This window comes from Pleurodeles waltl, chromosome 11 (genome assembly GCF_031143425.1).
Source record: "Pleurodeles waltl isolate 20211129_DDA chromosome 11, aPleWal1.hap1.20221129, whole genome shotgun sequence".
Lineage (NCBI taxonomy): Eukaryota > Metazoa > Chordata > Amphibia > Caudata > Salamandridae > Pleurodeles > Pleurodeles waltl.
Window position 1 is genome coordinate 79,686,342 of NC_090450.1, and position 15,604 is coordinate 79,701,945.

At 39.5% G+C, this 15,604-nt stretch overlaps 1 protein-coding gene across 3 annotated transcripts in view; it reads right to left on the reverse strand.

Moving 5' to 3' along the window:
* Window positions 1-15,604, reverse strand: part of MCF2L2 (MCF.2 cell line derived transforming sequence-like 2) — a 1,607,631-nt gene that overhangs the window by 1,207,503 nt on the left and 384,524 nt on the right. For all 3 annotated transcript variants that reach the window (XM_069213109.1, XM_069213110.1, XM_069213111.1), the window contains exon 7: window positions 13,759-13,908. In XM_069213109.1, coding sequence (XP_069069210.1) covers window positions 13,759-13,908 — 150 coding nt within the window. The remainder of the gene's footprint in view (window positions 1-13,758; window positions 13,909-15,604) is intronic.

The following is a 15,604-nucleotide window of genomic DNA, read 5'->3' on the forward strand; positions in this document are numbered from 1 at the left end:
AACATTTTTTATTTTAATAAAGTTGCCTTTAAACTCACAAATGGATTGTCTCACACAGAGGTTTCCGTGTCAGAAAATCTACTAATGAGGGTAGAGGTTGGGGAACACCCAAAAGCCTACAAATGTGTAGGTATTAACAACCAAATTCTGAACCCCAAAAAGGATTAGTTAATGAATCCTTTTACACAGTGGGAAGGAGGAAGGGACGCCCTTAAAACTAGAGGGGGGGGTTTAAACTGGTTTATCCATTAGAAAAAAGTATTTTCTCATAGAGCAAACTAAAGTTTGCATTTTTTCACATGTAAAAATATACAATTGCATATTTTTGCATGCAAAAATGCAATTAGCAACTTTCCCAGGATTAAAACTACAAGGCTGAGAGTTCTGTGTATTTAAAAACATGAGTGAATCTACACAAATGGAGTTTTAACTTCCCGGTGCTAATTTACTGCTTCTCTAAGAAGGAGGGCTATGGTGCGTTGCCCTAGGCAAGGGCAGGTGAATATAAAGAAGACCCATTCAAAATGACCTTAGCTGCCCTCACCAAGCCCCTTACTGTACAGAGAAAGTCGAAATCACCCATCTGGGAAAAGGAGCTGGCGTGGAGTGCATTTAAACTTTTCAGAGGAAATGGACTTTAGCCATCTTGAATGTATTTTGAGGGAGCACAACCACAGCTTTCTAGAGGTGCAAATAAGGTGCCATTTTATATTCCTGGGCACATATCGAGCCAGCAGGATGGCTCAGTGAGTTAAAACTCCACCACGGAGATATGCAGTTATCTTTAAGTTAGCTGATCACACGTTTGAATCCCAACAAGACCTATTCAGCCGTCCTGGATTTCGAAACGTCATAAGTAAGAAATTAAATTCAGGCCTCAAAAAATCATAAAAATGTTACTAGACCTGCAGGTCGAGTAAAATTGATAATTTACTCGACCTAACTGTGATGGACATGACCCGTAAACGGGTCTGAAATTGTGTGATCGTAGGAAAATATTTTAGTTTACAGAGCCACCTTTATCTTCATTTTCACAAATAAGAGCACCTTTAAATATGTGAGCTCAACATTTCTGCTGTACAAAAACCCCTCTTTTGTTTGATTAAATAGACTAAACGCTTGGCCCATGTATAAAAAAAATCTAGGCCACATACAGGGAACACATGATCCATGACTTGCCTCTTTGTTTACTGATAGCATTGCCATCAGGGCAGGAGTGTTTCTTAGTTTATGTTTAAGCACTCACTTTTAATAGATATATTACTAAAGCATGATGTGGTAGCACACTGTAATTTACAGGCAGTACATTTCCAAGAAATGGCCAAAAACCTTACCACTAACTTGCAACTTTACTGATAAAACTATATGGTGTAATAACAATCTGAGAAAGTGTTCTGATTTGTTTTCATCCTATTACATTATTTTTTCATCACACAGAAGTACAAAACTGGGCTTTCACAACTACTGAAATATATTTTGAAATGTTTAAACACCTGACTTAGTTATTTAAATGCTGTGTGTCTTTGTATAGCAGATCAGACAGTTCACCTTACAAAACCCTGAAACTCTGCAGTCAGAAACAAAATGAATTGTAAGCATACAAACCGAACTTTGACCTCTGTCTCTGAACACAGAGCAAATATCACAAGATAAGAACAAGATTTAAAGGCATCTTTATTGCTTCTTTATTGCTATTTCACTTTCTGACTGAACAAACCACCTGTTCTTTCTCAACTTGCCAGAAGGGGTGGGTAAGTGCTAAAAAAAAGGGTGAGTGGAATTTCCGAGGCCTGAACTTATACAAGAAAAACAAAGTATTATTATTTGACAGGGTATTCAAAACAATTATAGAAAATGTGACATTTCCTTGAATTCCCTACAAAATATATTGTATTTATCATACTTTTGCAGCATTTCTGAGCTGTGGCTGTGCTAGAGAATAGATGTTTCTCTCTCTTTGCCTACTTCGCTGCCCTCAAGGTATATCAGATGTGGCATCTGAGGAACTTTGATCCTCAAATCCTTCCAGTGTCAGGGCATCTTACTGTTTTATTCCTTTTATGGTCTGGCCTGACAGCACAGCTGACGCCAGACAATTACGTAAGTATCACTAGAGAGGGGCTTTGGTTCTGCCCACATGTTGGGAGCCAGGAGCACGTCTTGATTGGGCACCACACACCTCTGAAGATTTTGTTTATTTATCCTGCTGCCTGAGCTTGAACTTTCAGGGACACATATGACATATTAAAAGTGTAAAAGATAATTAGGTCCTGGTATGCTGTTTTTCTCTGGCAGCAGCACAGATGGGAGGAGAACAGTAATCAACCTACACTTTTTTTATGTGTGGCTTGACAGTGCAACCTGTCACCTGACTAGTTAACCTACACTGGTATTATTCTACATGATTTGCTTACACACAAATGCATATCCATTCCCAGGCTACCTTCTTGTAATGCTCACATTACCACACAATATTCCTCTAAAGTCAGTATTGGCATTGCAAATGCTTTTTTAAAACTTTCACCAATTTAGTCCTTTCCTGTAAATACATTATTGCTCTTTCTGTAAAATTCCCCATTTCTGGATATGTCTGCCTGTATTCATTTTTGAGGAGTTTGTTCTATTTTCAGCACGTTCAGATCCACCCAGCAGTTTTCAGCCTTCAGTTTGGCCATGCTGCCAAAGGCCAGCAAAGAACTGAGGCCCATATTTATACTTTTTTAGCGCCGCATTTGCGCCGCTTTTTGACTCAAAAGCGGTGCAAACTTACAAAATACAATTGTATTTTGTAAGTTTGCACCGCTTTTGCGTAAAAAACGACGCAAATGCGGCACTAAAAAAGTATAAATATGGGCCTGAATTTTGTTAAAAACTTAGATTTGCACGTTGTGGAAATGTGACTGTAGTGCATGGAAGCGAATAACTACCTTCTCACTTCCATGTGGTCATCTGCTCCCTCACCTATGGCCTGCCTTACAAAAAAGTCATAAATGTACACCTTCATGCTTACCCCTTCGCTTAGAGTAAATTTCCAATTTTTTGTGAACTTCTCAAAGAATTCCATGAGAACTCCTGGAAATTCTGACCATAACAGCTTTCCCAGAGCTCGCACACGTGTACATATCACTTAGTTGTACATTTTAAAAGGTTGATGTCAGATTCACAAACCACTCGTAACAGTATGTTTATCACTTGGACATAGGATAATGCACAAATACCCCACCCCAAGAAGAATATATGTTCCGCACTTCCTCTGGACTTTCACCAGTTTTGTACTATTTCCTTCCCATTACTAGACTTCACAGAAACTTACTCCTTCTCTAAATGGGAGTAAATCTCTGATCCCATCCAGGTGGGAAAAGCTCCAGCTGTATTGAGAGTGAAAATGAATTTCTTAAAAGTTCCAGATAGTCACAAATCTGCATGTTTGTGGCTGTTCATGTACTTAATGAGCCCCCCTTTACTGAAACACCCACAACCCACCTGTTTTTGTAAAATCATTTATGAGTGTGAATTCTGGAACTGTCAATATCAAATGTGAGTTTACCCTGACAAGTGAATGTTTTTGAGAAATCTAATGTCAGTTTACGTGGGGGAAGGACTTTTGTTAATCGGGCCTTGGCTTGAGGAGCTTTAACTCCGCAACCTTTCCAGTCTGAGAAGCTATGACTTAGACACCGTCCTAGTCTAAGTGACTCTAACTTGACATGCCCCTAGGCTGATGACATTTACCTGATGAATATCTTAATTTAACCCATACACCCACTTCAAATATCTATGGGCCCGATTCACAAAGTTTTTGCTGTGACTCACTCTTCTAGTGCTTGTGACTTGCTCCTGATTGAGGACCTGATTTACAGTTTGGTGACTGGTCAACCAAAGCTGCCCTGGAAAAAAAGGTCAAACCAGGCCTGCTCGCCTCATCCCTCGCGCTCTCTCTATATCCATCCATTCTCTCTCCTATCTGTCACTCCTCTCCTTCTCTGGTCGCTTTCGCTTTACTTCCCTCTTTTTCCCTCACTTCCTTGCTCTCTCTTGAAGCCTCCCAGTACCTGCTGCAATTAACCTTGGAGTGGTGCAGAAAACCGACCCCTAGAGGCTCCAGCCCTCCAGGGAAACGCCCGGCGGAATGTTCGGCCCTGGATCTCACCTCTTTGTGAACAGCAGTAATTACTGAAAACAGCCAACTCACAGTAAGTGCAGCAGACCTTAGCAAGGGTGAACAGAGAGAACTAAACGACACATCGTGGGGGTCATGAGGAACCCGGGCCCAAGTAATCCTCTGAGCAAAATAGTTTGACGTTGAAACACTTTCGAGAATGTGTAGTTGCAGGACAAATACTTGTCTAAATACCAATTCCCACGCACCCTTTCTAGGAAAAAAGACATGAGACTTCACAAATCTTCTGACAAACAGGATTCCTAACCAAAGAAAGGACGAGGTTAAACCAAATAGTGATAGAATACCTTGCAAGATGATGGAAAGTGTGCACTCTCAGGGAAGGATGTGTGCACGGTTTGTGCATGATATGCAATTCAAAAATGTGAAACTCGTGCACAATGGGCCCTTTGCAGAGCATCTCACTAATATCAAAATTAGCTTCATGAGAGGGGGCAATGAAGCAATTAGTCCACAATCACACCTCAGGGCATACTTACAAGCCCCTAGTGTCAGTGGAGCATCACTTTGGTGGTGCAGTGTGCTGGCCCATATTTTCAAGGCCACGCAAAGCCACCTTGTGTGGCTTTTCATGGCCTTGTGAGTTTGGCCGCTTTTCACGCATTACTCTGCGTGATATGGGCATTTCGTTGGTGTTGCTGTGGGTGTTCCCAAGCAAAACCCATGGAATTTGACACATTCCCAGATTTACAAGGCTGAGAATACATCAGATTCCTATGCCACCCATGGGTGGCGTAAAAGTGGAGCAATAAGGAGAAATATTTTTACTTCTCCTCGCTTTTATCTCTTTCTATGTGTGCTGCATTCTGGAGCGCACATAGCAGGAAAATACCATTAATGATTGTTTATGTGCAGGAAGGTGTCTATTTTTGCACATAAACAATCATCCCTGCCATGCAAGCACCCAGCAAGCCTCATGTGCCTCAGCTAGTTCCACAAGTAACTGGTGGAGTGCTTCTCTGGGAAGGGGAGGGTCTATTCTTTACTTTCTGAGCTTCATTCGATGACAAGGAAGGCCGCATGGAAGAGAAAGCTACTGCCTCATCGGGCCTACCTGGCTTGCATACACCCTGTTGGGAATGGACTCTCCAGGTGAGGTAAGAGAAGCTAAGGCTTCTAGCGCAACCACTCTCAGTGCGTCCAGCCAATGCCAGCTCATGACTAATGGGTTGGCATACACATAAATAGGTCGAGAGAGAGAAGCAGGTCTAATTATTTTTTGGTGAGTAAGTGGAAAGAGGTTCAACCAAACACCCCACCCAATGCGCTCCAGGTGGTTGTTTTTAGTTTGGAAATCAGCTTCAGCAGACACTGCAGTTGCACTGAACGTAATTATGCAGTCAGAGATAAACTTGATAAAAAGAGTAGGTCTTTACAATAGAATGTATTTTGTGAGCTATTACAATATACAGACTCAGAGAAGGGGGTCAGTCACTCATACAATGTGTCATAGTTCAGGCTTTTCATAAAATGATTCATGTCCATTACAGCTGATTCCAGTCGACATTTCCTGGTGTTGTGTCATTAAGTGGACATGGGCCGCCCATTGGAGCAGGCCCTGGAGACTTAGAACAGTGTCAAATAGCTTTAGAGTGAGGGTGACCCAATTCTCCTATCTGTCAAAGCTCTAGAGCCAAGTGTTGTAGTATGATACTTGGAATTCAGCATGACCATGCACATGCCATGGTTAGCACTCCAAATGTTCAGTGAGGGCAAGCCTTCTGTTCCTCTAGGCTTATAAACGAAAGTCGGTAGAATATGAAGTACTCAAATGGTGTGTTATCAGGAGTGTGACTTGACACATCCCATCCAAAAAAACAAAAGATAATGTAACATTACTTAATTTCTTTATAGAAGCATAGCTAATAGGATGACTGAGTGGTCGGCAGTGACTTACGTAATGCTTTGCAGGTCATGACTTTGAATCTCTACAAGGCAGATTCAGCCTTCCATCCTTCTCAGACTGGCAAACTGATTATGTTGGGTGTTAGTAACACAGAGAAGCCCATTGAGGAGCAGGTCCCTAACCACCAAAGAGCCACGGGAGGAAGGAAGCCTGGGAAGAAGGAAGCAATGAATGTTTCCAATTTTTAAAGCCTAACATGATAATTGATAATGAAAACTCCTGCATAAGACAGCCCTGACCTTACCTATGGATGAACGTCTTTCTGTTCACCCTTGCTAAGGTCAGCCCCTTAATGATGTAGGAGCTGACGGAGGAACCTACCAAAATACATCAAGGGGATCCCCGTGTCTCCAATCTAATGTTTTTCGGGGTTAGTGACAGGAGAATGCAAAGGCTTCAGGAGATTTGGATCACTCTGACCAGGAGTGTGATGATGATGGTGGCCCTGAATGTCCTGGGCTTGCTGAATTTAAGACCCATCTAGTAAACCAGTCTTCAGCTCCAACCACAGGACCTTTAAAGCAATCCTTACAAGTTGGGAAGAAGCCATCTAACTGCAGGCAGAAAGAACACTAAGGCGCACCCCCATTGCCTCAAAACTGACTCCAGCAGTAGAGGGCTGGGGACAGGAAATCTAGGATCTAGCCAGTTTGATGAGTAATGAATTGGTCAATTGAGCCCCATGGCAAGACCTAAGCAAAGCTTATGCATTACCGCCCTTCCAGAGTGTTGAAGGTCCTTGGTGGGGATCTCCTTAAAATACCCGAGACTAGATTAGCTGAAAAAGGCAGACATTCCTTTTCTTTTCTGGGAACAAAAGGATGGAACAATCTTCCTCTAGTTTTGATGCTTATGCAAGGTTTCTGCGTATCGTTGTTTCCTGTTACTTTACATCAGCAGCGCAAGGATGCCCTTGGGCAGCTGAGGGCTTCACAAATCTGAAAATAAAAAAAGTAATAAAGCAAAGGTTTGTAACTCTCTTCCACTGTAATCATGATAGTTGCTGTACCCATGATTTTGTTGTCAGAAGCTTCCAAGTCTCACAAGACTAATATGGAGTCAGAAAATGTACTAATGGATATAGACCTTGCACTTGAAAATGATTTCAGGAACTCTTCTTTAATGATTTAATGATTACTAACTATTAACCCTGCAATTGTTTGTATTCACAAGGAGTGGTATGTAAGGTTTATAAACTCTGACTTTGCATTCATTTGTTTTCACAAGGAGTCGTCCATTAGGATCATGAACTCTATCTTGCACTTGTTTGTTCTCACAATGAGTCATGCATTAGGATTACAAACTATCTTGCAATTGCTGTTTCTACAACAACTTTCTTAGAGGACATATTAAGGTATTTCCTTAGATGAAACTTGACTGTTTAAGTGAACTTTATGATACGACTGAATACTTCTCCTTTTTAATGTAATCAAAGAATGTTATCACAAAAGTAGAAGGTAGACCGCTTTAGTAAACAACTCGTAACAGCTTTGAGTATTGTTTGTATATATTATACACATTATTATTGTTTTAACTCAGGGTAAACCTAACGTTTCATTTGACTGTAGGAAGATGGAAATAAAAAGATTGTCAAAAGATATTTTGTGAAAAATTGGGTTTTTGCTTGAGGGGTGGTGAAACCCTTTTCAAGAAACAACCACAATCCTAGTCCGGGTGAAACACACAAATGTCAGTAAATTAACCTGTGCTTAACCCTCTGGGAGCTTGGCACAAAAGCAGTCAGGCTTAACCTAGAAACAATTTGGAAAGTATTCATGCAGCACTCAAAAGGTAATTAAGTGAAAATATAACAAAAGAAAAGTACCACACTAATTTAGTAAAATAGAGTAAAATGAAATACATTTTTGATACCAAAATGACAAAACTCCAATCAAAAGAACAGGAGGTATGCAATGTCAAAGATTTAAGGTAAGTATAGTGCTTAAAAGCACAAAGCGTCACTCTTGGTTATCTGGTCGAGTAAAACCAGGTGAAAGTCACAAGTTCAGGCTGACTTCGATGGAGCATGGGCATGATACGGGATGACGCTGGTTCTGCTGTAAACATTACCTTCTAAACGTTTGGCATAAGGTGTCCAGTTCGTGGTGGAGGAGGCTGCAAGAATGATCGTCGCTGTAGCACGAACAGCAGGCTGGATGTCGCAGATGGTTATTGCTGGAGCTACACTTTGGCAGCCACCGCAAGCTGTCAGATCCTATTGCGATTGTCTCTGGCGGTTAATGTAGCGTGAAGTGCAGATCCTGTGTTGTCAGTTGTCCCTGCCAGTTGCTGTAGGGAGAAGAATCAGGATCTGTGGAGCCTCGCGCCGTGAGCAGTGCGTGTAGCAAGGTCATGCCGTGAACAGGCTCAGTTGTAGTTGCAAAGAGCCCAAAACTTCAAGATTTCTCCTATACTTCCAGGAGGAGCTCCACTTATGATACACCAAGATCCAGACCCTGGTAGGCACCTCTTGCAGATCACAAATGCACTCCGGCAGAGGCCAGAAGGCTCAGACAGGTCCAGTTGTAGGTCCTGGAAGGTCCAGTGCAGCAGCTTAGCTGCATAGAGGTCTCTGGAGCTTGTATTATCCTTGTAGCTCGGAATGGGGGGCCAACTAACTAGCCCTTGGAGTCCCTCAGGTAGCCTGGGATGAAGGGTGCAGATCCAGTCTTACTTCTCAGACAGCAAGGCAGTCCCCTGGCAGCAGCGCAGTCCTTCTGCTGAAGTATCCACAGGTCCAGGAGTATAATGAAGAGTGAGTCTGGGGTTCCCATTTTTATAACTAGTGTTAGTTTTGAAATGGGAGAAGATTCTGCAGTTTTCACCACACAAAGGTTTTTGGAATTTCCTGCATTCTTTTCTGGTCTCAGTCTGTCTGCAGTCACAATAGGCTAGTGTGAAACTCTTTGTGTGTGAGCTGTGGCTGTGTCTTTGAAGTGCAAGTAGGGCTAAGCACAACTCTGCCCATATTTGGCCAATACCCAAGCCTTCTACTGTGTGGCTGTCTGGGAGACGTACACAAAGACCAAATGCCAATAACACCTAGTCATGCAATCCTGAAACATCTGCAGGCAACAAATGGCCTGGACAAGAAAATGGCAACTTTGTAAAAGTTGCAATTTCAGAATTGTGACTTAACATTGAACTTTATTATTAAAGAAGATTTTCAATTACAATTCCGTAGACACCGAAAATGACATTTCTACTTACTCCCAAACAAAAGTTATCACTTATTAAATGTAAAAAGGCCATTGTTATCCTATGGGAGAGGTATGCCTCACAGCAGTAAAAAACAAATTTGGTTAGGATATGTAAAACTTAAAAGTACATGCCCAACCTTTTGAGTACTATGCACCCAGCCCTATGGGCTGCTTATGGTCTACCCTAGAGTTGACTCTAGGTATATGTAATAAAAAGGAAGGTTTAGGGCTGGCAAAAAGTTTATTTTGCCAGATCGAAATGGCAGTTTAAAACTGCACACACGCATGGCAATGGAAGGCCTGAGATGTTTAAGGGGCTACTTAAGTGGGTGACGCAAAATGTGTTTCAGCCCCACTAGTAGAGTTTTTTTTGCAGGCCCTGGGTACCTGTAGTACCACTTTACTAGGGATTTATAAGAACATTAAATATGCTAATTGAGAATAAGCCAAGTTTACCATGTTTAAAGAAGAAAGCACTTGAGCACTGGTTAGCAGTGGTAAAGTGCAGAGTCCTACAAGCCATCCAAAAATTTGGTTCAGAAAACAGGAGGGGTTAAGGCAACAAAATTAAATGGTGACTCTACAGAGAGGACCATGTCCAACATATATCATATATGATATCAGAAATTATATGCCAGAGTCAGAAAAACAGCCCTACCATGTATTGTTGTTCGATATCAACACTCCTTCAGTGCAGATCAAGCCCAGCTGTGCATCCAGGCAGTAAGGCAATAGCAAATAAATCTGTTTCTCTTTTTCTATTACACATTTATCTAGTCTACTTCTAACTGACAAGTTGTCGGTGCATGTTTGGAGAATGCTTAATGGAGGTTTTAAACATAGTGCCGCTGGGTGAGGCATTACAAATGTTGAGAGTGGTGGACAACAACTTGAAGGCCACAACAACAGAAAAAAGTAATGAATCCTGAGGGTGAGATGAACATTTATCAGTTATGTTAAAATCTATTTTGATCAAAGTTAAGGAAATTAAGGTAATGTATACAGAGCCTGGCCATCTATTAGTTCTGGTGTGGAGTCCCTGCCCTCCACGTTTCAGTAAAAGAACTCATGCAGTACCTCAGTGGAATTTCCAGTATCAAAGGTGCATCAAAGCTAATCAAGAGCAGAGTTTACTTCTCTATAAGTTGATACAGCAAGGTAAATTAAAGATGCAGGATCTAGGAAATAGGTCTAGGAAATAAATATGAGAATGTCAGGTATTCCTAATCATGATGAAAGAAGCACCCCTGAAATAATCAGAGTGCATGCACTCCCGGCTGAGGAAATGGATTTGAACATGAATTGATCACCAAAATTCCATACCAAGGGGTGAATCCCTGGACTATAAGACTGTTTTATTTCAGACTCAGTGCTGAAATAAATAAAAAATTTGACTGAATCTAGGGAGTCAGTTCCAATCCTTTGGGGTCTTTCTTTCTGGGCAGTTCAAGGCCAATTTTTCACAACTGTTCAACTCTTGGAAGTGTTTCTTAACCTGATAAAGCACTTCAAAGAATATAGATATGCACAAAAATTATAAAGAACTAAAAACCTTTGGTTATTAGGGTCAGTGGAACCAAATTCTCTTTGTCCTTTTAGAACCACAGAATGAATAAGACATGCTTAAATATATTATGCTCAAAGATGAGTTATAATTAGTTACTATTATATTGGAAAGACAGTTTGTATGGGATTTTTCCTATCTTATGTGGGATCATGAAAAATATGTGACTGTACCATTTTTCTACTCCATTCCAAGCTATGTTATCAAGATTAAGTATACTGCAGATGAGTTAGTGCATGGAGGTGGAAGACCCACATGTAACTTCAGCATCTAGGAAACCCGGGTGTAAAAGTAGAAAGAGTGAGGCAGAGTTGAGATCTGGAGTCTGTGTAGGATGAAACAGAAAAAAACGGAAGAGGAACTACATCAGATGGGCAAGATGTAGTAGAATTGACTGCAAGGAAAAGAGGAATATGGGAATGTCCCTTCCCAGAAGATATTTATGAGGTGATGGATTGCAGAGGTTAAAATGTAAGCATAAAAGAAATATGTTTATGTCTCTCCCTTTTGAGGTATCTAAAGTTGACCTAATTTACTCACAGGAGACACATCTAACTCCTCAGAAACAGATATGTGTTAGATTATAACTCTCGAGGATAGGAGATCTAGCATTAAACTACGTCTGAGGGAGTTGGCATTATCCTCAGAAGGAACAGAGAACTTGAGGTACATTATTTAAGAACAGGACAGAACCAAATTATCAAAATTCATCAGAGTCAGTTAATAATAATTTAACTGAGATTAAGGGGAAATTAAACTCATTAATTGAAATATAGCCCCTCTGGAATTCATCCTTGTGAGAAAGATTTAACATAATCAAATCATGGTAGATCATGTTTTTCTCTGTCCTAATTCAGTTCTACAAAAGGGATTATTACCAACAAAATTTGTCAAAACCTTTGAAATAAAATATGCATAGTATTTATTTCTTTTTTGGAAAAAAATAGAATGCTATGATTTTGGTATTGGGATAGAAAGATTTTACACTAAATGAAGTGTCTTGATTTTTACATTAATTGTTCTGCTTTTTGCCTTAGACACACATGGCATTGCGTAAATGAACACCACAAATGTTTTTTTCTTGTCTGTTTCAGAACAAGGAAATATATTCTGATGCCTCAGACAGATCCTGTCTGAAAAATAGCACTATTGTGTTTTTGCTGAGATTCAAAATTACAAGCTGTTTCGTAATAACAGATGGATTAAGAAACCTGCCACAAAAAAATGAGCTTTCTTAAAATGGCCATATAGTATAATTTTAAACGAAGAGTACATAATTATAGTGTTTTGTAAAGAGATGGCAAGATAATGGTAAATTGCTGGTTAAGCTTATTGCATGGGATGTAAACCTGATACTTTTCTTTTGGATGCAAGAGAACTTAAGTTGAAAGCAATAGTTCAAAGCAATATATATATAAATATATATAATAATAATTTGTGGCCAGGAAAGCCGTAGGTAACGGAGATGGATGAGTGAAGAGAAAAGCATATGGTGCCTACAATTCTGTGATTTATTTTCTAAATCATAATACATTACATGCTTGCCAGTAAGACCCACATTTTATGTTTCTTATATAATTGCCTTTCCCTTTCTGTAATTATACTCAAATCCCAAACAGTGCTTAATTTGTAAATAAAAATAAGTGGTTGCTGCAATGAAATGTGCGAGCACAGACTACTTAGTCAGCGTAAAACAGAAGCCATCTCGCCCTCTTTGATCCATTTACAGCCACTCCCTGCCCATTGAGCTCACTCTTGCACCTTTCTGCTTTCTCCCTTTGTGAAGCTTTTTCGTTTTCTCTTCCTCCGTCTTTCCCATATGTGTCTTTTGCTCGAAGTAAATGCTTGATGCAGAAAAATAAGTTTCAACATCAAAAATAAGTGCCAGTGTCCCGCACCGGAAACCACCAGTTCAAATTAAGCACTGCTCCCAAAGTTAACAATGTTGGCTTTCTGCCTCATCAAAATGTGTGCACTATATTTCACATACGTTATTTGAGTGTGCATCAGTTAAAGTCTTCTACCTAGGTTACAGTCTAAGATCATTTTTATTTTGAACACTAATCTCTCACTATTCCTGCTTGCAAAACATTTTCTTGGAACGTTTACTTAAAGAGAGACTTCTAAAACACCAAAAAGCCAGTATATATTATTGAAATACTAATTGTGATAGCTTTTCAACAAGTAAGATATAGAGTTGTTATCTTATCAGGGTTGATGGAATAGTAAACATGAAAATCATAGAAATAATGGAGATAGCATAACCGCTGTCACCAAAGCTATTTATAGAAATGAATTATGGGTGCTACATTCTCAAATTTTCACATCATTGATTGTGACCGTTGGTAAATCAAGATGAAGTTAGTAATCACCTATTATCTGTTCCTTATATCATTAGTATTAGCTACTATGTTTTAGAACATTGTTTATACTTTTTATTTTCACCTTAAATTGTAAATTTATTTATTTTTTATATTTATATTTTGATTGCACTAAAATCTTTCAGTCTTATTTTCATTTCTATGTCTTTACCTATGAGTGAAATATCTTTTTTTTTTACATTTTATATTTGTAAAGGAGTCCATAGATAGTCTATTTTTCTTCTCTGCTTACTGGAAATTTCAATATGTTATGTTTTTGTTAACAATAGTTGTCATCCATGCTTTGTTTACTATTGCCAATTTAAAAATAACATCATTACATTTATTGAAATGCTAATATCCTTTGATTAATAACAAATGAAGCAGTTGTTGACTATTTTTGAATCTCAATCATGTTGATGACAACCTGAGGTATATGTTTATTCTGTAAATCTCAATGAAATGTTTAAACTAAAAAGAAACCACTCGAAAATATACAACAAAAGCATGCAGCAAGGGCACTTAAAGTGTAGTATAACATTATTTACCTTTAGTTTGTCATGTTCCTTGGTGTGGGATGAAAGTATCTCTTCTGTACAATGTACATCATTAGGCAACTCGGTCTCAGCAAGCTCAGTCCCAAACGTCTGAAGCATCTGTGCTGTAGTTTTCACTGTCAGTGCAAAGTTTTCTATGGCCTGTAACAGTAATACATAATGTATTTTACCTAATATCTGAATAGCAAGCAAGAGCGTAGAAATTAAAAAGTAGTCGTACTAGTTTCTACCCAGGAATCACTTTTTCCCCAGGCACTGATAATGCTGGATGCAGGGTGGGAGGTGGTAATACCCTTCAGTACCAGTTTAATGAGAAATAACAAACAGGAATGAGAGTTTAACAACGATTCTTAGATGTTTTTTTCCATTTTCGGTCAAAGCATCCTAGGGAAAATCTGTGGACACATGCTTTGAAGATTTCTATCAAGAACTCCACGTGTGGATTTTTTACCTGTCTCCAACTCTAATTCTTTTAATCCAGAGTAGTTGGTATACCTACCCATTTCGCGTACCTAATATTCCCTCCCTTTTTCAGAGTACCACTCAGTCACCAATCATCTGGACATAGACCATAGTGCTGAAATGTTTTCCCAGTCTTTGCTTTTTTGCTGTTCCCCTCATTAACATGTTACTTCTATAACAATCACCAGACTTCATGCATGGGCTCAGCATGGCTGCTTGCAATGTCCTCTATAGACTTTTCTGCGCCAATATTCCTGTTTTTGAGCCATTTTTCTCTGGCTCACACTTAGATATTCCTCGGGTAAGGTCCTCTGTCAGAAGGATGTCCTAAACTGACCTGCTATATTCTAGATTATTGCTTGCTCATCTTGGTTGTTGATCCGTGTCCTATGATCACATTCGCATGTTTTGCAAACCGCTTTTGATAGTTTTGTTTATCAGCCATATCTGTTTTGTGTTGTGTTACTATATTTAATCAGTACAGTACTAAGTGAAAAAAGGAAAACCCCACAATAAAATAACAATGTTGAGGACATTGGTTATCCCTATCTGTCCGCTTTGTCATTTATCACTAAACATCTAATCTCCATTTCCACTTGTCCAGATGGAGACAGTTAGTTAAATGTTGTGTTAAAGTGACTGCACTTGTGCTGTTAATCCAGTTCTTGCATTAACGCATCCTGTTTATAAGATTTCTTTGCGAAAATATCTAGAATGCACATGTTGGATTTCAACAATTAACTGGGTAACCTAAAAGTCTGAAGCTCACACACAGAGTTAATTTTTTTAATAACAAATAGGATTGTTCTGCACAAATTGCAAAACTCTCTTCTTCATGCTTCTTTATTTAAGTTTAGTACTCACATTATTGCCTTTCTACACAAAACTTATATATCAGGACAATTATTGGGTCCAGATTAGATTATTGTGATTCACGTTATCTTTGTCTTCATAAATAGGAGCTGCAGTGGCTCCAATTGATCCAAACTTCTTACCGGGCCTTTCCCACTGGGCCCAGATTTCACAACACCATCACCAACTTCAGGAGCTACCAGTGCTTAATTTGAGCTGGGGTTTGCCAATGGGGACTACCGTCACTAATTACAGAGGACTGGTATTATTTTATCTCATCAGATATTTAACATGAACAAGAGAGAAAAAAACACAAAGTGAAAAGACAGAAAGCAGAGAAAGACAGAAAAAGTGGCACAAAAGGAGAAAGCAGGAACCGGTAAGTGTGTGATAAAGGGACAGTAGTGTCTGGTAGTGGATTAAAGAGGTCAAAGGTGAATTCAAGACAAAGCAGCCTTGGTATTCGTCACACTGGTTTTTAATAGCGCCGACCGGAGCAGAGCTTTGGGTATGGGCACTCATT